Raw genomic sequence first — 22,162 nt, forward strand, 5'->3', positions numbered from 1 at the left:
TTAGTATTATTCAAAAATAAGTATAAATGTTTTTTTTTTAGGTATGGTAGAGAAAACTGTATATTAATTATACATTTGTTTGTTTTCAAGTGCAAAACTACACAACTGACCATATGTGTTGTGCTCATTTCTGGTATGAAGGCCCATCTATTAACGTGAGAGACCCTCAAGAGTATGCCGCATTAAATATACATTGTTTGTTTTTAATCACGAAGTTACGTTATATGTTACCTCTGCTGCTCGTCATTAGTATGGAGCCTCGGTTTTTAGGGTGAGGTTTTTATTATTATGTAAACCAGCAAGTTATGTGACAAACAACCAATATAAAGTAACACTGATTTTATAAAGAGCATGTTAGTAGAGCATCTAGATGCAAAATATTCATTCATTTGGATCATAAAGATTTGTTCAGATGAGCGATTTGGAATTTTTAAGACAAAGATGTTTCACATAATGAATGACAGTGGCAAACAAAAGAATGTCCAGATAAATCGTGTAATAAGTAATAGTTCAGCTATGGCCAACTGATTACAAGATTCACCATGATTTTTCCAATTATACCTTTGACTCAGTCATCACATACCTGAAACAGGATGAAAGGTGTACTAGTCCTTCCCTACAAAGATGTACCAGTGAATTCAGTGATGTAACACTAATTTATTTCTGTGTGATTGATTTGTTGGTAAAGGCACTATGAAACCACAATCCTGGTTCATTAAATACTCTTTTTTTCTTCACAACACAACACAATAGGATACGGATGCGCTCTATCCAAGGTCATCGAACCGTAGTGTTAGGTGTTCAAAGTCTGTAAATTTACTTTTGACCCACTGTTTTGTTTGTTATTTTTTGCACTAAAGGGATTATACAAATCATACAGGAAGTAAATGTGTGCTTTAAATAATGCAGTTTTACGATGTTCCAAATAAAACTCTGTGTTGGGCATAACGAGATCAAGGTTTTGGAATATTATCAACAGAATAATAATGATGTGTTGTTTATTAATGCAGTTTTAAGGTTCTTCTTTTAAATCTTCTGTATGGTGCATTAATACAAGTTTGATACAAGGACACCAGAACTGATAGAATGTTTGGATCATAAATAATTTGACTGGTACAGTTTTTTTTATTGTTGTTTTTTGTTTCCGCCTGTTCCTTGGTATAATGTAAACGCTTATTCTCATTATAGGTCAAATATAACATACGCTGCTACGAACTTGACAGGCCTAAAAAGTGTATAAACAGAAACACACACACGTGTTTCTCTGTGTATGTGTACATAATGGAAATCGTCTATTTTACGATGATGCATTTCTAATAGTCTGTGCGTTGAGGGTGGCCCACTCTTTGGCATGTCAGAATGTAATTCTGCTGGTATATCGTTCGCGTTTCGTTATTGAAACAAAAAAAAACCTCAAACCTTTCAGAAATTTCTTGCAAAGCTTTGAGCAAGTAAATGAAAATAAACAAACTCACATTAATTGGCAGCAATCTGCTGTAACTTTTTGTCATCCTGTAGTTAAATTATTGATGTGTCTATTGCCATTTGTCTTGCAAGTAGTAAGTAGTAATAGGCAGGAGCCGTGTGCAGTAAAACATTTATTTTAGGAACGAGTAATTTTTTTTCATTTCTACCAGGAGTTATCAGTACTGGTATTCAACTTAGGAAACACAAATGCTATTTGTTTTCTTTGTGTTATATAAGCATAATTAAATTATTGCAAATCGCACTGCTTATAAGTGTATAGTCATGGCTTTATTTTTTACTTTGGTAACACTGACAGTAGCAAATACTGTGTAAAGATTGAAAAACAAATGTAGTGATTCCCTGCTGCACTTGGCCCGGCATGGCCAGGTGGTTAAGGCGCTCGACTTGTAATCTGAGAATCGCGAGTTCGAATCCCTGTCACACCAAACATGCTCGCCCTTTCAGCGGTGGGGAGTTATAACGTAACGGTCAATCCCAGTATTTGTTAGAAAAAATTATTTGTATCTCTTTTGCAGCCTTTTGACGATGAAACCAATGTATAGAAGTCTGCAAATTAAACATGCTCAGGGACATACCACAGAAAACCTCTGCTTTAAAGATACAGTTACGTTGTATTTGCAGATAGTTTCTTTAAAACACTTACCCAATTTTCGATTTCACGTTATACTTGTGTTTACTGGTAACATATAAAGTAGGGTGTTAATTCATTATTTCCAAGGTGTTGTGGATAATCCTTTCACGTTGAGATACGTGAAAGCATTTATACAAGGGAAACACCTCATTATCACTCACTAATTTAAGAACACAATTAAAGTTTTAATTTCTTTGTAAATCAAAGGTCTAAAGTTATGAAAATATTATATAATCCTGTTTAGATACGTTTGTGAACACACTTTCCTTATTCGACACGTGTGTATTATTTGTCCCCGGATGGGACGGTTGTAAGTTCACGAACTTAAAACACAATTATCCTTGGTTCGATTATCTACTGTGGAAACAGAAGTTAGCCCAATCCTCTAGAACAAACGAACAAGTATGTAATGTTTTTCCTTGTATTCGAGAGTAAATTTAGTATTATCATGGTTTAAACAGATTAGAAAGTTATCAGTTTATTTAGGTGTTATAGACAAAACTTTTGTAATAAGAGGATTTGGATTCATTTGGGAATTTCCTTAATCATTGGTTTTTGTAAAAACATAAAAGAATATTTGTTATAATAGGAGCTAAGACAAAATCCTTAACTTCTCCATCAATCTGTTCCCAGATTTTACCACTGAGATGAGGGAACCTGAGGAATGCTTTTATAAAACTGAAGAAAAATGCTATCAACATGTTGGAAATAATAACTGACCATCCGACTTTGATATTTGATGTTGTAAAGAAGAGAACGATACTGTATTCACAGTTTGTGGGTGAACAGTCGTGAAACATAAAATAAGACTAAGAAACTGCTTCATACGAGTTATCCACAGTTACAATTCAACTGTATCTTATCTTGAAAATAATATATATATTCATTTAAAGAAATAGTTCACTTTATGCTGAGGTTCTCTGTGGCCTTCCAGGTGTGCCGCGAAAATTTTCGGATTGTCGTAGTGTGCCGCAAGTCAGGAAAGGTTGAGAACCACTGTTTTAGTAGGTGTCCAGTGATTGTTGTTATTAATTGTGGTATGTATGGTATTATGTGTTTCTTTGCAATACTTATAATTATATGAATGCAGTTTTTGGTTTGGGTTGGTTTTGTATATTCTGCAATGAAATATGTGAAGATATTTTTTATTATTTTTACTATTAAACTTGTTGCGTCGTTTGTTCTTTCTTTTATGTCATGAGTGTTATTTTATTAGGGGGTTTGTTACGTATGTGTTTTTATGAAGTTTCTGTGTATTGTTGTTTGCTGTATTGGTTGGTTGTTTTTGTTTTGTTTGTGATTTTTGTTGTGTGTTGTTTTCCTTGAGCTTTTGTGCATATGTTGCTGTACCTGATGTAGTAGCCGTGTTTGTTTGTTGTATATTTGTATTTGTTGAGTCGTTTTCAGTTGGTTTTGATTTTTTTATTTCATATATGCGTTGTTTTATTTTTTTTTTTTTATTTCTTGCAACCTTTGTAGTTCGCTTTGTGTGTTTTCTCCACAGTTGCAACATTTAGGTTTTTCTTATTCCTTTTTACACATAGATGTTGCTCATCGTCACATTCACAGCACGTCGGTGTTCCTAGACAAACCGCAGATATATGATCATATCTTTAGCGGTTGTAGCATTGTGTAACTACAATTGTTAGTGTTTTTAATTGCTCTACTTGGTATCTCTGATACCATAAAATGACAGAGTTGTTTATCAGGTATAATATGTTCTAATTTTGTAAAGTTAAAACTATCAAAAATTTAATAAATACACAAACATTATCCAAAATTTACAGAAGAAACTACTTAAAGCCATGTTGAACACGAAATACAAAGAACTACATGACTTACAAAAACAAAAAAGGAACTTTGACCATCAACTGGCATGCTGCATTAAACCAGAAATTTACGGACTTATACAACGAAACATTAACACTAGGAATGACAGAAACAAAAAGATATCCTACAACAAAAAACTAGGAAAACTAAGATGCAAACAACAGAAATAACACCACGACAAACCGTTGATTAACCTCATAATTAACAGATCCGACTGACAATTAAACACAGACGAGATATATCTACTCAACAAAGGACTAAACTTCGCAATAGCACCTAGGTATATTCCAACCTTAGAAATCAAAACTTGTTTAAAAGATCTAGCCAGGAGACTTGTGATACTTTCCACAGAAAACAAAAACAAGAAAACAACCAACAAAAAGAAGACAACTTAGACAATTTTATTGACATCCAACAGCCAAACTTCTCAGGTAAAATTAAAAATTAATATTTTCCAGAAACACCTAAAAACAACATCTTGAACGATTTTTTCAAAAAATTTTCTGACAAAACTATTAACATAATTTCACAAAACAGAAAGCTAAAAACAATCTTACAAAAAGAAACATTAATTCCATTAAAAACCTAAAACAAGACAAAAACATAATTCTAAAAGCAGATAAAGGTAACGCTATAGTCATAATGAATACATCCAAAAATGAAGAACATCCTGTCAGACACTAACAAATTTAAACCAACACACACTAATCTAACATAGACACGAAACGCAGCTAAACAAAACACAAAAATGAAAAAAAAACAATTTCAGAAACACTTTATTCCTACCTACGCAAAACCGACTCACGCACACCACAAATATACGGCATCCCCAAACCTCATAAACCAGATTGTCCATTACGACCAATAATGCTCACATATGAATCGTTTAATTACAATCTTGGTAAATACATGGCATGGGCATTCTCCAAATATGTAACATCAGCCAGCTCATTCATCAAAGACTCTTTTAATTTCAAGTGTAATCTGAATCAACTTAATCATAAAGCCTTAATGGCCAGTTTCGATGTTATATCCTTCTTTACAGAAATTCCAACCGCTGAAGCCTGCAAGATAGCCTCAGAACTCTATATCCGAGACTCTAACCCATCTATAGACATTCCCAGCAACCAATTAGCAACCCTCATAGAATTAACCACGATAAAGACAAACTTCATGTTCAACAACCCTAACTACATACAAACAAATGGTCTAAGCATGGGTAACCCAGTATCACCAGTTCTAGCCAATATTTTTATGACGCAAGTTGAAACACAAGCAGTTAACACAGCATTACATCCACCACTATACTGGTACAGATATGTAGATGGCACGGTTGCGGGATTCACATCTACAGAACACAAACTTAATTTTTTCAATCACATTAACGCTACACATCCCAACATCAACTTCATATGTGAACAAGAAGAAAGCAATCAAATATCATTTCTTAACCTCAAAATTACAAAAACCGATACACAATTCAAAACAGAAATTCACCGAAAAATCACCCATACTGGACTATACATTCCTTGGGACTCAGCACATGAAACAAAACAAAAACTCAACATACTAAGAAACCAAATAAACACAGCCATAAAACTATGCTTACCAGATAAAATTAACGATGAATTAGACAAAATAAAACAATACTTCATCAACATCAATAAGTTTCCTCCACAAACCTCAGAAAACATTATACGCACACACTCAGACAGAAAGCAAAATCAATCGACAAAAGTAAATATATCTCACCAATCAGAAAATCACCAAACCATATACTGCTGCATACCATATATTCCTGACATCAGCAGACAAATAACCAACATTTGGCAAAAACTAGTAACAAAATATGACATTCCAGTTAATACCAAATTTATTCAAAAACCAGGCACAAAACTAAGGTCTATACTATGTAAAGGTTACACTGACAAACACCACACGAACATTATTTATAAAATACAATGTGATAACTGCCACGACTTCTATATTGGAGAAACAAGTAGAAAAATGGAAACCAGATTCAAAGAACATAAAAATTCACCTTCACACGTTTTCGAACACCGCAAGTCAAATAAACACAACATAACCATGGAAAACACTCAAATACTAAATAAAGAAACAAACGCAAAATTAAAGAAGCCTTACTTATACAACAACTTAAACCCAAAATAAACCAATACAAAGGAACACCTTTATACTTATATTAAAAATAATAAAATAAATAATAATATAAAATTATATATTCAAACATCTAACACCGCCCTCTACATCCCGGCACTTAGTTACACAATTCCTTTCAAACATGTGGTCAGCTTCTGGTCAGTTACCTCTTTCTTTCTATGTAAACGTGTTCATTCCTCTACGTAAAAAATTTTCTCAACCTAAACGAGCCATTTTTTACATACATATATATATTGTAGTTTTGTTTTGTATCTACTCTTATTAAGTTTGTTGAGTTTTGTGTTAGTTTCGAAATTATTCTTTCAACTTTAGTGTGAGGTATTTTTTGTTCGTCAAGTGCTTGCTATATGTTTTTGTGGTTTTTGAATAGTGAATTTCGCGAATTACGACCAATTTGGGCTGTGGTTTGTTTTCTGGTAGGTGTATATTGATATTTCCTGGTGTGAACGCGTTTGTTGAGGTCAGCGGCCTTTTGTCCTCGAACAATGACACTGCTTTTGGGTAGACGCTTGATACTGGCTATTGAAATACCTGGTTTACATCGTTTGATTTCTGCTGCATGTTGTGGATGGTTGCAAGTGCCTGATATACCCGCTTATATTATTGTCTGTTTGTTTTTAACTTCGCGCAATGCTACACGAGGGCTATCTGTGCTAGCAATCCCTAATTTAGCAGTGTGAGACTAGAGGAAATGCAGCTGGTCATCAGAACCCACCGTCAACTTTTGTGTTACTCTTTAACTACGAATAGTGGGATTGATCACCACAACACGACGACCCCACGATTGAAAGGGCGAGCATGTTTGGTGTGACGGGAATTCCAACCCGCGATCCTTAAATTACGAGTCGAGCTCCTTAATCACCTCTGCATGCCAGGCTTGCCGGATAAGACTCATTATTGTTTTTAAGTTTGTAAAACTGTTGTATGTAAATCATTATTTTGCAAACTATTTGTAACAATCGTCACTGTAAATTGTATAGTGTTTATATTTGTACATTAAAATATATTTGTGTTAAAAAAAGGAAATTGTGGGTACCAGTTTTGTTGGAAATATAAATTTAATAATATTAACATTTTATTAACTTATAAATTCAAATTTAAATATCCAGTTATTTGAAATAGTAATTCGTTAACATATGTAACATAATAAATGGGATACTCGTTCGAAATAAATTATAATACGTAACATAAACAATCCAGTATATGCGGTACAATCTGGTACAGTTTGCAGATATAATTTGTTTTGGCCATTGATCCTATATCCAAAGATTTCTTTGCCATAATGTTGCTCTCATCTCGCCTTTAGGTGGAGATTCATCTTATCAATAGATTAGCTCTTGTCTCAGACAGAGGCCTGGACATAAATTTAAGCTAAATAGACTCTAACATTGGTGATAAACTGTAGTTGTATTTGCAATTCAATTCAGAGCTGCTGTAATTTGATTAAAACTAAACGAGAACCAAACCGTAGTGACACTGTACTAGGACTATAAATAAACACATTGTAACACTGAAAGCAAGAAACAAAAGAATTTAAGTCTGTATTTGAAGTAAACAAGATAACTTGTACGAAACTTGTATGCATATTTATAAGTGAAGTGAACTTGAACTAAGCACACGACACCACAGGTTAGCAGTTGATAACAATACAATTAAACATATGTCTAATCATGTATCAAAACCTGTAAGTCTGCAGAAATACATATTGCTGTTCAGCTTTTCTAAATTATCGATCACATGTAGTTATGTGCCTAGCCATTTGCTTTGATCAGTAATATATTTGTTGAAATATACAAAGGCGCTTCACCAAGTGGTTGATTTATGGTTTAGTAACTGAATATAGTTTGAAACATAATATTTTAATTTTACTCAAATAGCAACAATTGGATATTTATAATAAAATTACGTTAAAATACTGAAAAATTAAATACATATTTCAAAGCAGAAAACAATTAAATCAACAGAACTTGGATCCATGTCAATCGATTTTATCATCTACTTCGTGATAATTTCTGCAGGTGTCGTTTCGTTGTTTATATTGAGTTATAACACCTAAAGTTGTGATATTCAGAAAAGAACAATTTCGATTCACATAAGCAAGTAATGGTTTATTCTGGCCAGTGGGTCCGGTGGTTAATGTACTCGACCCGTAATCCGAGGGTTGCGGGTTCAAATCTACGTCAAACCAAACATACTCGCCCTTTCAGCCGTGGAGGTGTAATAATGTGACGATTATTCACACTATTCGTTGGTAAAAGAGTAGTCCAAGAGTCGGCGGTGGGTGATGATGATGACGCTGCCTTCCCTCTAGTCTTACACTACTAAATTAGGGACGGTTAGTGCAGATAGCTCTCGAGTAGCTTTGGGCGAAATTCAAAACAAAACCAATACGATCAGTTACATACAGGTTTACTGTATTAAGTGACAAAGTAATCAAAACCAAACTACAAACAATACAAAACAAATCTTCACAACAGTATTCAGAGTTCCCAGAACTACATAATCTAAATTCATACACAAATATTCAAACATACCAGATAGATTCCTTCATAGTACAATAGCGTATTTTGATAAAAAAAAACTGATGAAAAGGAATTATTATTCGTGTTAGACAGGTACCTCATACATGATGAAGATAGTCCTAAACATCCCTCCCCGATCAAAATATATTTTAAATATGAAAATAAATAAATGAAAAAAAATACAATAATAATAAACACAGAGAGAGAGGAGAAAGGCCACCATCAAACTAGATACACTATTCGTTGGTAAAAGAGTAGCTCAAGAGTTGGCAGTGGGTGGTGATGACTAGCTGCCTTCTCTTTAGGCTTACACTGCAATATTATGGACGGCTAACGCAGATAGCCCTCATGTAGCTTTGCGCGAAATTCAAAACAGGACACCTATCTTGTGATATCTTGCCAATTTTTAAGATTTTTCCAAACTAACCAATTATGGCGATAGTCGTAATTAGAGGGGGGCGCAAAATTATTTTGCTGAATCAAATAATAATTGAAATCTGACTTACTACGCTCATCCAAATGATAGTAACATGTAATTTTATTTATGATCTGTATTTGGCTTTTTTGCGAACTAATTAAACTTTATAGAAAAACACATTTCAGTTACAATTTCAGAATAACCGACTAATTAAAAGAAAACAAAGTATATTTTAACAGAAAAAGTTGATGTCGTTCGAGTAATTATTTCAGACCGATATAACCTATGTATATTCTAGTTTTTATCTCGTACCAAGAAAGTCTTTCATACAATAAAACGATTTTTCAATAAATAAATAAACCAAGAATCGACACTGGTTTGTTTTAAATGGGAGATAAAATCACAACCAATCAGCATTTTATAATTGACAATTATAAATATCAAACATTAAATGTTCATATAGTTTTATAATAATAATATTTTTGTAAGTTTTGAATTTCGGGCAAGGATACACGAGGGCTATCTGCGCTAGCCGTCCCTAATTTTGCAGTGTGAGACTACATGGAAGACAGCTAGTCATCACCACCCACCACCAACTCTTGGACTCTTTTACCTACGAATAGTTGGATTGACTCGAACATTATAACGACCCCACTGCTGAAAGGGCGAGCATGTTTGGTGTGATAGGGATTCGAACCCGTGGCTCTCAAATTATGGGTCAAGTGTCTTAACTACCTGGCCATGAAGGGCACTAATCTGTTTGTGAATGCACACCTTTGAACTGGAAACGAAACATTATGCAAATCTTTTAAATAAGTTCACATTCTGCTCTTCTGAATCTTCAGGTAGTTGAAAGACTGGTATTACAACCCCCAGAAAAATAACAAGTCACTGATATGATATCGCTGTGTTGAAAGAGGGAGTCATTAAAATCAAGGCCAAATATGACGTGTCATGTGATTCATCTTTATCGAGGGCAGTGATTAGTTTACTTACTGAACTGAAAATAAATATTCGTTTAAGTTGAGTAAAGACGGAGTAAGGTGACCAAGAAAACATTATGCGTTCAGTACTGGAAGTATTTATTGACGTTTTGAGTTTTCCATTAGTAATCCTGTACAAAATAAATTGTAAATGTTTCAGGAAACATGGACGCGTTCTAAATAAACCTGAAACTAAAAGTAAGTGTGGAAATTACATAATAATTTTTATCTCTTAATAGTTTTGCTTTATCTGAATAATATACTAGAATGGTATTTAAATTATGGTTGAGTTCAGATTAAAATGTTTAAGTAATGATTTTTTTAAAGCGATTAATCAAAGATGTAGCATTAATATTCACATATTAAAAAATGTTATGAATAGTTTATGTCGTATCCATTGCTCATTCCACGTGCTTAACCTCTGTCTCTGTTTCAGTTTATTTTGGTACTATCTAAAATAGTTTGTATAAATATTATAATAAATGTTTAAAATGTCTTTTTGTATATTTACAGAGTTTTAATTCTTGTCTGTAGATCAAGTTTAGAGTAATATTACTTGGGATTTTTGTTTTAAGAACGAAAAAAGGTTGTGTTGGAGGTCACCTTGAGACGTTAGGAAGTAGATCAATCACCTAAGTAGAACTGCTCTCATATTGTTTTAATAAATTTTACTTAAAAGCACCATTCCCCATAGAAACATGATATTAACACAACTGTATGATTTTAATTTTGCTTTTTACCATATTCATATTGCATCTGAAAGTTCTTAAGTTATTTTAAACTTTTAAAACAAACAAATTTCAAAATGAAACGTTCATTGAGCAGCGTATAAAACTTTGACTTACTGATACAGTACCTAAGCCTGAAGAGTTAAATTTCACAGAAGTTGTTTTGGTTTTAATAATGAACGTTTTATAATTCTGCTATACAGATTTCGAAAATTATTTTATTTTCTCATGTAAGGATGTTTTACAAGTCCTGGAGAATTAAAAACTCTTACTTATATCAATTTATTATCAATTATCCGTGATGTCGAGTTTTACTCTATCCATACAAACCGTTTTTACATATATACATATATATAAATTATTATTTTGTTTACCATAATGAATATGTTTTAACATATATGTTTGTTAAGAAATATACAAGCAAAGTAACGAAAAGGGAAGAACACTGATGTCAAAGGAATAAGACATCCTCATCCAATGGTTGTCAAAATTTTAAACATAATAAAATGTGACCCGATTTCAATGCAAATGATACATTTATGTAAAACCCAAAGTATGTATGAAGTTTTGTGAAAAATTTATACATGATAGATAAAACGGATATCACCTTCGAATTGAGGGTACAGGTATCAGAGTAGGATATAAACGACAATAAAACCGTCGCAGGCCTGTATTACTGACCACATCTTTATGAAAAGCTACATTCGCATCTGAATAGTAAATTAGTTATTCTGCGGTTCACATCCACTTACAGTAAAATTGCGTTTTGTACTTTGAGACCGTAGATGCGTTATCAAAATAATGAGTAACGATTCACTCCCATTACTTTATAACTGTACTTCTCATACTGGTGGCCCGGCATGGCCAAGCGTGTTAAGGCGTGCGACTCGTAATGTGAGGGTAGCGTTCCAAACATGCTCGCCCTTTCAGCCGTGGGGATTTTATAATTTGACGATCCATCCCACTATTCGTTGATAAAATAGTAGCCTAAGAGTTGGCGGTGGGTGGTGATGACTAGTTACCTTCCCTCTAGTCTTACACTGCTAAATTAGGGACGGCTAGCGCAGATAGCCCTCGAGTAGCTTTGCGCGAAATTAAAAAAAAAACAAAAAAAACAAACCATACTGGCAGTAGATGCTGCGGAGTGGGTCTATAGTCTATTAGTTCAAAATGAGGAACTAGCTAGCCCAGAGATAACAATAATATTCGAAACAAACAAACAATTATTGAAGATAAAGGTAACTACTATTGTAAAATAAGTAAATCCAACCCCAAGTTCATATCAAAATGTATGATTAGATGTATATTTCGTAATTTCAGTTTCAAGTTACTGTTACCTTTAAATGGTTGAACAACAAAATATTCGAAATGTTCTTTACCGTTTTATATTTTCTTTCAGGTGTTCTTTTCCATATGAAAAACATTTTAGTTTTTCTATATTTGTTGTTGAAACGCAACATTTTGAAACGACGACTTGTAGACATTACAACCGATTACTCTCAGGGGCCGGTGAAGTTTGGAATCACAGCATCTGAAGACGAAAGAAACTTAGAAAACCCCAGATGCGTGAAGAAGGTCCGTGTAAGCTAAAACTATTAACAAAGTTGGAATCAATATTGTACAATATTGTATTAAAATCACGCAATGCAAAACTATTTGCACGCACGGCGGGGCTTACCTAAACGTAATAAAACTTCTAATGATTTATCATAGTTTTGAAAGATGAGTAGTGTTTCATAACATTATTTTATTGATGTTTAAGAAGTTAAACGTCGAATTTAACCCGTGCATTCACGAAAGACGTAATATTTACATTATTTAGTTATATCTGTAATTATGTCTGAAAGCAAATTGTACAACGTATCACTTGATAGTTCAGTCATACCTTCAATATACACCTACTTTTTTTATTAAAACACATTGCATACCTTCGGAGTACACATTTGTTCAGTCTCACGGGGCTAGTTAAGCCGGTTTTGCAATGAATTTCTCATAACGTAACGGAGCTAAATCTAGGGTCTTCCTGAACCGACAGAAGTTAAATGCACAAATTCCGCTGAAACCGCTAATGTATTAAAAAAATTGCTATCCCGAGGTATGCATTAACGTGTTAAAGAAAAAATGAAACATTAATAGTAATATTAGAGCAAGAATTAGTATTTGGTAAATTATTTATAATACTACTTTTTTTGCAACAAAGAAAATGAACCGATTTTGTATTTGTGGCAAAAGAGTGATTAATAGTGACCCATAATTCTATTGGCATGGCGGTTAGAGAGCTTTATTTACAAGTTTTGAGTCTGAGAATTTCAACCAGACACTAAACACGTTAGTCCTCTCATTCGTGGAGGTGTTATAATCTATCAATCCATCCCGCTCTGCACTGGTGAAGATTAACCTAAGAACTGGTGATGGTAGTAGCCATTTAAATTCCTTGTCGCCAGTTCAGAATTAGCAACGGCGACAAGTACCTCAGCAACTTCCTCTTAAAAACAACTGTATGTATAAAAAATATAAACTTCTATCCTTTTCTTAATATCTTATAAGGAATGAAAGAACTTGTTATTGTCCTTTTAATTTTTCACTAGTAATAGCAATTTAGCGTACCTGGAATTAGAATCTTAGGATCATTTATTTGGTTGTTCTTGAGCACAGAACTATTTATTGGGCTACCTGTATACTCTGTCCGCCACGTGTAATGAAACCTGGTTTTTAGCGTTGTAAGTCGCAGATACACCGAACTTGGAGTGAAGGGGTGACACCAGTGGTCGTGTGTGTGTGTGTGTATGCTTTCTTGTAGCAAATCAACATCTGGCTATCTGTTGTGTCCATCTTGGAGAATCGAATCCCTGATTTTAGCGAATTACCAGCGAGGTACACTAATGGTCATAAATCGAGTCCTATTGCTGCAAAAACGCGCTCCGACGTTTAAGACGTTTGGTGCCCAGTGATATTGACAGTCAAATCTTGTTATTGACAGGTGTTGCTGTTAACTGTCTTTCTTTTACTTTATCAGTTACATCTTAGGAACGACTATGCGTACATAGCCATTGTATATAATCTTGTACGAAAATATTAAATAAGCAAGTATAAACCACTACCCATGCACTACTCAATGGAATTTAAAAATAAATTATTTAACTGCCTAACTGAAGTCATTCTTCGAACCCAAACAAATTAACAAAAACGTTATTTAAAATTACAGCTTTAGTGGAAAGTGGGGGTATAGAGAAATATAACTATGCTCACAAATCATTGTTTTATGACGTGTATTCGGACAAAAAAGTATTTCTAACGATTAGTTGTAAATGAGTCATGACTGTATATTCGACCATGAAATTAGGAAAACAATATAAAAATATATATTCACAAAAATGTAGGTATTTGTTAGTTCAGCTATTTTCTGGTAATTTATTTATACTTCAAAGGTAACAATAATCTAAAGCATAATAAATATTTTTCCTACAACCGACTCGGTAACAATAATGACAACAAGTCACTTAACTAACATAAAATATTCACTTATTATTGTGGGGTTCAAAACCTCACTTCTCACGATTTCTGAGAGAATCAAGCTCTTGATTCATCACCATTTGCTTCTATACGATTTCAAGGGGAATCGTGAATCCGAGGGTCCATGGTTTGCGCATCGTGTTGCAAGATCCCCTGTTATGCAGAAAAGGAAGCTAATCAGCAGAATCTGCCACTTTATCACTCTTTTAAGCACCTCGTCTTCCGCTGCGACAGTGATAAGTCTTTGCATTTACAACGCAAAAATCAGGGGTTCGATTCTCCTAGTTGGATTAAGCAGATAGCCCAATGTGACTTTGCCCTAAGAAAACACTTTTAAGTACCATAGGCGAAAGTTTGGAAAATGTTTAGCAGCATTTCAGTGCGAACTTTAGACCTTTTTTGCTTGCATCCTGATAAGGTTAACAACTAATCCACACCTGCCCCTTATTGGTAGACTCGAACAAAGAGTGTTACAAGATACGAGCAAGGACTTAATTTTACAGTTAACATAGCTGTGCAATTTGTTTCAGCATAGCGATGAAATATTTTTCTGCGGGGTTAACAGCGCTGGCGACACCATAGTTCTACGTGTTGTCAGAAGAGGAAGTGATGAAGCAGAAGTCCAACTTCATGTGAAACATGCAGAAACAAATACTTTGTATCAACTTCCGATTCACCCAGAAACTAACGTTGTATACAAAGAGAAAGATGCTTTTGTAGCAGCTGGGATTCGAATAAAATGTATTAATCCACTTCGAAACTGGAGAATATCTTATAATGGACTGTTAAGGTAAATATTTTTCGTGGTCTTTATTATCTTTATATAAAAAAACTATTATCGACAAAACAAATAATTAATTTTTCCATTGTTTAGGTGGCTCGGCATGGCCAGGTGGTTAAGGCAATCGACTCGTAATTTGAGGGTCACGGGTTCGAATCCCCGTCACACCAAACATGCTCACCCTTTCAGCCGTGGGGTTGTTATAATGTGACGGCCAATCCCACTGTTCGTTGGTAAGAGTAGTCCAAGAGTTGGCGGTGGGTGGTGATGACTAGCTGCCTTCCCTGTAGTCTTACACTGCTAAATTCGGGACTGCAAGCGCAGATAGTTCTAGAGTAGCTTTGCGCAAAATTCAAAACAAACCAAAAGCCATTTGTTTTGAAGTCATTGATAATTATCAGTTAATCATCTCGTAACCAGTGAAATATCTTTTGTTATAAAGATTGCTGAAGCAGCATTATCTTACCACAATGAACGTAGCGTATCTACTTACGTGAACGAAATAATAAATACAGTGTGACGCCACATAGTGCAATAAAAAAGTCCATAAAATATTTCACATTTTGGCTATTCAAGTTGAGACGATTATAAAAGTACGTACGGCATGTGTAATAACCATTTCTTTATCCAAGGCACAGTTTTAAATAAAAGTATTCTCCTTATAACGTAAACGTGACTTTCAGTAGGATTGGTTTGAATCCCCGTCACACCAAACATACTCGCCCTCTGAGCCGTGGGGGCGTTATATATGACGGTCAATCTCACTATTAATTAGTAAAAGAGTAGCCCAAGAGTCCGGCTGTTGTTGGTGATGACTAATTGCCTTTCCTCTAGTCTTATACTGTTAAATTAGGATAGCCTTGGGGTAACTTTGCGCGAAATTCAAACCAAACCAGTTCACTAGGACTGAACATGAGTGTTTGAGTAGTGACTATATCATTGTTAATGTAATATATGAATAAGTACCAAAAATGTAGTTTTTAAAGAGCTGTGATTTTTTTCGATATCTTTTCACTTTTAATGTATGAAAGCATTACAGTTCATATACGCACAATCCGAACACTTCCTGCGCATTACTTCCTAGAAAATTCCTTATTTAGAAAATGTTCACATTTCTCTAAATGTTTTTCAATAAGGTATGAATACTGTGATGAGTAATTGCTAGCACAAATAGCTACTCGTAGAACGACATATCTGTTAGTTATAATAACGTGTGTATGTATGGTATAGCATATAATACACTTTTGAATATGACAGTGAGCACTATAGTAAAGAAAAAGATTTTAAGCACGTGAAAATACACATTTGTATTCCAACGTTTTCGAACGTGTCTTTATGTGGATGAAACACTTTTCTTTCAAGATATAAGATGAGGCTTAGAATAGTTATTAGTGTACTTGAACAGTAAATCCAAATAATATTGGCTTACGTTCCGCTGCTGCGACATCGACTTCCGATCATTGATTTGGAGGATACGTTACAACCAAGATAACCAAATTATCAAATCCCACTATTTGACCAGTTAAGAGAAAAGCAAGAGCTTGGCAGTAGGCACTACTGAGTAACTGACATCCTTACCTTCTCGTCTGTCAGCTCAAAATTAGGGACAGCTATAACAGAAATCTCAAACAAGCATATAAATGAACCAAACGGTTGCATTTAGGAAAGATTTTTAATAACTGTTTTTCACTGAAAACACAGTAATCACTTATTCTGTCATTACGTTTAAATATTTGCATAATTTTATACGAAATAGGTTAATTTTAGGATTTACAAACATTCATTAGAAAGCTGTGTACCTTTGGTGAAATATAAGGGGATTTTTTTTTAAATCGTTAGTCTGAGCAAAAGCCATCATTAAAACTTCCTCTATTGGATTCATACAAAGAAAGGGTTAATATTGGATGTGCGCTCATTTTGTACTGAACGTTCAATCATTATGTCCTGGCAGTGAAATCAATAAATATAAAGGAAAGCCCAAGATGCCGAAACTCTAATTTTCGAGAATGTGAAAGAGGAAACGTTTATAGCGATTGGAAGCGTAAGAAACTGATACGTGAGACAGTCACAATGGTTAGTTACGCGTGATTGTTTACGAGACTGTACGAGAAAAATTGAAAAAGCGGAATCGTTCGGAAATATTTTAAAGCGAAACGAACAAATTCGTAAGGTTAAATTCTTACAGTATATGAAATGAGCGTTTAAACAAATTTGTAGTAACTTTAGTGCAGACGGGTGTATACATATGTAAACGAATTATTTTGAAACGACTGGTAGAATTCCCCATTAGTTATGTGCCTAGCCATTTGCTTTGATCAGTAATATATTTGTTGAAATATACAAAGGCGCTTCACCAAGTGGTTGATTTATGAGAAAGATAAAAAATGTTGTTGAGACAGGTGGATGATTTAACTTGACAGTGATGATGTCCCGTAGCTATGCATGTTTGAAGAGATGGTATTATTGAAGGGAAGATTACACTTAACGCATTGAGTGTTAAACATTTTCGTTGAGTGTCTCAAAGTGTATATACAAAATAATTCATTGTAAGGGACATAGTTAAGCTTTTTTTTTTTTTTATCAGAAGGCCTATACTTTGTTCCAGAAGGTCAGACCATCCTTTTTGTCACAAATCTACTCGTGCTTGATTTTTATATAATAATTTTACTTTTTTTTAATGTTTAGAACTCTTACAAAACTATATAAAACATACCTTGGATCATTTGTAGAGGCTAAATCAGAGAGGAATATCACAGCTTTTTAGTCGTCATCAGTTTGTACTTCATGGTGTTTATCACAAAATACTTGGAATTATTCAAGTCAAGGACAAGAAAACACGGTATCGAAACATTCACCATTGTGATTTCGTGTCGAATGTTCTGATCAAAGCATTGTACAATAAATATTAAGTTATTCTGTTAACAAGATCATAATTTTTAAGCATGTTTATAACTACATGTTTTCGACAAAGGTTTTATTGATGAATAACTGCGAGCAGCATAACTAAATGCATTACGACTTTGTATGTGTGTATGTCTTTGTTTGTCTGTTTATTATCTAACTACTCGTAGGCCCCGGCTAATCTCCACTAATCTTTGTAGGATGATAGTTTGGAACACATGACGTGTAATAGGAGTTCACAATTTTATTTACCCCCATTGTCGCTGTTATTGAGTATTTATTACTTTTGACACAAATTACCTAAATTTATAGATGGCGCTACCTCTTTACACCAAAAAACAGACTTAAATTTTCGATAGCTCAACATACAGTGTATGAGAAGGCACACAAACGTCTTGAATATCTCGGAGAGTGTGCTGACACATTTTATAAGAGAAATGACTCCCACTACTGTAATAGCACACAAACTCAGTTGAATATTTCATTTTTTAAATTTGATCCATGACTCTTCAATTTCGACCCGTAAAACACTCGTGCGGCCGACGGCCCTCGACTGTTTAATCACATAAAACAGCCTAGGAGGACATTCGTAGCTAGGTGTTGAAAACAGTTAAGAGAAAGCGAATACGTGGTAGTTCAATATTCACTAGATCTAGGGAAGTTACCTTTTTCTCAGTTTCATCAAATATCCTTTGTTCGCAATACCCGCAATTGCTCAACTGTCATTGCAGATGCTTAAATTATGCCAGATACTGTCGCTGACTTTTCTTGAAATGCACGATTTAGTTTCTTTAATGGAGCTATTGGATGCTGAGCCATCAACAATCTTAAAACTGGCTTTCCTTTGTCAAATCTGTCCAGCAAACCTCTTGTTTACATTGCTACGTCTGATTTTTCATTTGCTAATTCAGACAAAGAATCAACAATATCACTGTAGTGATCATTAGCACATGCAATTGCAGATAGGCGGCACAACCAGCGTGTTGGACACAGTGGGCGGATGTATTTAACTGGACCATTGTGGCTGTCTGACGATACAATATTTTCAAAGATTGTCTTGTATTTGCCTGACCTCTAAAGCAAGACACCAAGTTCATGTACCCACTGGATAGAATCTCGAACACATTTACAAGCTTCAAATGTATGTTGCATTATTAAATTAGCCTTGTGTGCTCCGCAGTGGAAAAACAAAGCTGACGGTTGCTTCTCTTTTATTTTTTTTATTTTTGCCTGGCATCCACTGTACGCACCACTCATGTTAGCGGCTCCATCATAAGTTTGTGCTCTTAATCCTGACAGTGGTAAATTGAGTATAGTCAGTACATCAAGTATAGTCGAGGATATTGTTTTACCAGTTGTATTGGAAACACTATACAAACCAAGAATTGTCTCATGGACGTCAAGATTCTCATCTACGTATCGTACACATATTGCTTCCTGTTCGGCACTATACCCAGGGGCGTAGATCCTGGAGAGATAGGGGATGCACCACCCTTCATTTTAGGTGGGGGTATGGTGCATACAATCATCCCATACAGTTTGGTCTGTTGAATTGTTTTATTGCATCACAGGCCTACAAATTGTGTGTTTGTTCTTGTGGTTCTCGTGTTCTTACCAAGAGAATTACATAATTAAGCCTAGATGTAGGCTTTTTAAGTAGCCGAAATGTATATCTTTAATATAGGTATGCTTTTAAGCTTTTCGATCTAAGCGATAGTTCGTAAGTATCAGTCAGTAGGCCTAAGTATACATGCAAGTATCGTAGCAACCAGATTACTCTGTGACTGCATGTTTACAGCTTTCAGGTTCACGTAATCGGAGATTACCAATTTGCAAATTGAACAGTCCACGTAAGTGGTTGCAAAAATCATCCCCCTCATCGGGTGTAAAAAATCTACGCCCCTGACCATACCCCCACCCCCCAGGATCTACGCCCCTGCATACGTATGAAAAGTGGTATTTTGGTTTGGTTTTTGGAATTTCGCACAAAGCTACTCGAGGGCTATCTGTGCTAGCCGTCCCTAATTTAGCAGTGTAAGACTAGAGGGAAGGCAGCTAGTCATCACCACCCACCGCCAACTCTTGGGCTACTCTTTTACCAACGAAAAGTGGGATTGGCCGTCACATTATAACGTCCCCACGGCTGGGAGGGCGAGCATGTTTGGCGCGCTTGGCCATGCCGGGCCAGTGGTATTTTTCCAATGAATAAGATTGTTTTGAAATATATACATAATAACGACCGTGATTGATATATGAGCCTTGTAACTGTGTACTGTTGTCACTGATAGGAAAATCACTCCAACTGGACTTCAGGTTCAAGAGGAGGATGTACATGTGAAGTTTTCTTTCATGTAAGTGTTTTATTTATAAACCATTTAATTTTTTAGAAAAAAAAATGACAACGTAAATCTGACAGTAACAACAATCAAATAAGCTTAACTTGTTTTACTTGTGAAAAAATAATAATTATTTTGAAATAAAGAGTTCATTTGCAATTGTTACATTATTTGTAACAATTTCATCATATTAGTTGGGCTGTAACAAGTTTGCCATTTGACTTCAAGATCGACTTCTGCCCTAGGCTTGTAAGTAAGGCTGTAGGATTTGGTACGTGGAAGCAACGATTTCCCTCTTACAGAAGGTTAGTTTACGTTTAATTGCATAAAATCGATCTTGTAAGGGCAATTTTAATTAAAAAAATAATAGTATCAAGTCGAAACCAATATGTAAACGTATGCGTACGTGAAGATAAACTGGTAAAGAATAGGACTATAAAAATGTTCACAAACTTTCCATCAAAAATTTATTTTGGAAAAACATTTACCTCATTATAACACGTGAATGAAACGGATGTGCTAATTATGTTAGTACATTAAGAAATAATTAAGTTTAATTATTTAAAATGCGTAAAAATACAAACAATTATAAATTGTTAGTAAGGCTGTAGGATTTGGTACGTGGAAGCAAGGATTTCCCTCTTATGAAAGGTTAGTTTACATTTTAATTGCATAAAATCGATCTCTAAAAATATTTGCTAATTAAAAACTGTTAATATGATGTTGACATCAATATCTTCACATATGCGTAAGTTGGAGTAAACTTGTAATTATTGAGACTTGCAAAATGTTCACGTTTTCCATCAAAAGTTTATGTCGGAAAATCCTAACAATTACGTCATTATAACACGTTAATGAAAGGGACATGCTAATTATCTTAGTACATTAAGAAATAATTAAGTTTAATTATTTAAAAAACTGTATGAAAATACAACTGAGTATAAAGAATTTAAACAAATTAACTAATATTCAAAACAATATAAAAAGGTATTTTAAAGAATCACAGAATCTCAAGATCGCTATGATCAATGGGGCCAGTGGAAAGGAACGGTTACCTTTGGAGATCAAGATGAAAAGGAAATGTTGCTTTGGGGATTAAAAGCCAGAGAGAGTAGTAAGTTTATTTGAAATTGTAAGTTAGTTTCTTTTACATTCTGAAGCAAAATATGCTATGCACTCTTCGTAATATGGATGTTTGTGTGTAGATATATATGTCTATGTGTGTATGTATGTACACTTATTATATTGATAAAAATTACATAATGTAATCCAGCTTAAGGTTATTCACAGCTGTATCCATTTCAAATACACTGAATTGAAATGTTCTTGTTTATAACTTTTGTTACCAATTTATTTAGCACTGCATGCTGATATTTATTGTAAAGTACCATGATTAAAAATTTGTTAGTGAAATATACTTCTTGCTTAACCATTTAAAATAAAACCTTAATGTTCTTAAATAATTATCCAATAAAAAAAGGTTTTCATACAGTTTCATGTTTAAAATTTTCTAGATTCACTGGACCAGATCCCTTATGACCGTTACATACATGTATATGGTCATATGAAGGTAAGTTGATTAAATATATATTTACAGCTGAACTTAACACAGAATAATACAATAAACATCTGCATTTTTAGGCACCCATTATTTAGTTAACTATCATTCACCAGCGTAAAGACTGTATTTCAGATATTAGGTACTATTGCGTGATTCAATGACATATTTCAAAGTAGTTTTTTAATATATAAATATTATTTGTCAAATAAACGTAATGAAAAATTAAAATATATCCTTCCTATTTTTAGCTATGAGTATTCAAGATAACATCCAGAATAGCTTTTAACTT

General features: G+C 34.1%; 2 protein-coding genes and 1 long non-coding RNA gene across 6 annotated transcripts in view; 2 read left to right on the forward strand and 1 right to left on the reverse strand.

Annotated features, from left to right (window-relative positions):
* LOC143246349 (GATOR2 complex protein MIOS-A-like) overlaps nucleotides 1–7,086 on the forward strand; it is a 39,503-nt gene extending 32,417 nt beyond the window's left edge. Inside the window, exons 1-2 of one of the 2 annotated variants that reach the window (XM_076492916.1) lie at nucleotides 2,368–2,521; nucleotides 2,753–7,086. In XM_076492916.1, coding sequence (XP_076349031.1) covers nucleotides 4,817–6,121 — 1,305 coding nt within the window. In that variant the 5' untranslated portion in view covers nucleotides 2,368–2,521; nucleotides 2,753–4,816 and the 3' untranslated portion in view covers nucleotides 6,122–7,086. Of the gene's footprint in view, nucleotides 1–2,363; nucleotides 2,527–2,752 lie in introns of those variants that run through there. The other variant, XM_076492918.1, reaches the window with a different exon arrangement.
* The window catches only part of LOC143246351 (uncharacterized), a 30,353-nt gene extending 12,237 nt beyond the window's left edge, over nucleotides 1–18,116 (reverse strand). The window contains exon 1 of the long non-coding RNA XR_013025921.1: nucleotides 17,789–18,116. This is a non-coding gene — a long non-coding RNA (uncharacterized LOC143246351). The remainder of the gene's footprint in view (nucleotides 1–17,788) is intronic.
* Nucleotides 10,080–22,162, forward strand: part of LOC143246347 (uncharacterized) — a 99,642-nt gene continuing 87,559 nt past the window's right edge. Inside the window, exons 1-7 of one of the 3 annotated variants that reach the window (XM_076492909.1) lie at nucleotides 10,080–10,251; nucleotides 12,181–12,362; nucleotides 14,825–15,084; nucleotides 20,265–20,327; nucleotides 20,507–20,617; nucleotides 21,311–21,426; nucleotides 21,827–21,882. In XM_076492909.1, the coding sequence (XP_076349024.1) occupies nucleotides 10,131–10,251; nucleotides 12,181–12,362; nucleotides 14,825–15,084; nucleotides 20,265–20,327; nucleotides 20,507–20,617; nucleotides 21,311–21,426; nucleotides 21,827–21,882 (909 nt within the window). In that variant the 5' untranslated portion in view covers nucleotides 10,080–10,130. Of the gene's footprint in view, nucleotides 10,252–12,180; nucleotides 12,363–14,824; nucleotides 15,085–20,264; nucleotides 20,328–20,506; nucleotides 20,618–21,299; nucleotides 21,427–21,826; nucleotides 21,883–22,162 lie in introns of those variants that run through there. The other 2 variants (XM_076492911.1, XM_076492912.1) reach the window with 2 other exon arrangements.

The sequence above is a fragment of the Tachypleus tridentatus genome, chromosome 3, assembly GCF_004210375.1.
Source record: "Tachypleus tridentatus isolate NWPU-2018 chromosome 3, ASM421037v1, whole genome shotgun sequence".
NCBI lineage: Eukaryota > Metazoa > Arthropoda > Merostomata > Xiphosura > Limulidae > Tachypleus > Tachypleus tridentatus.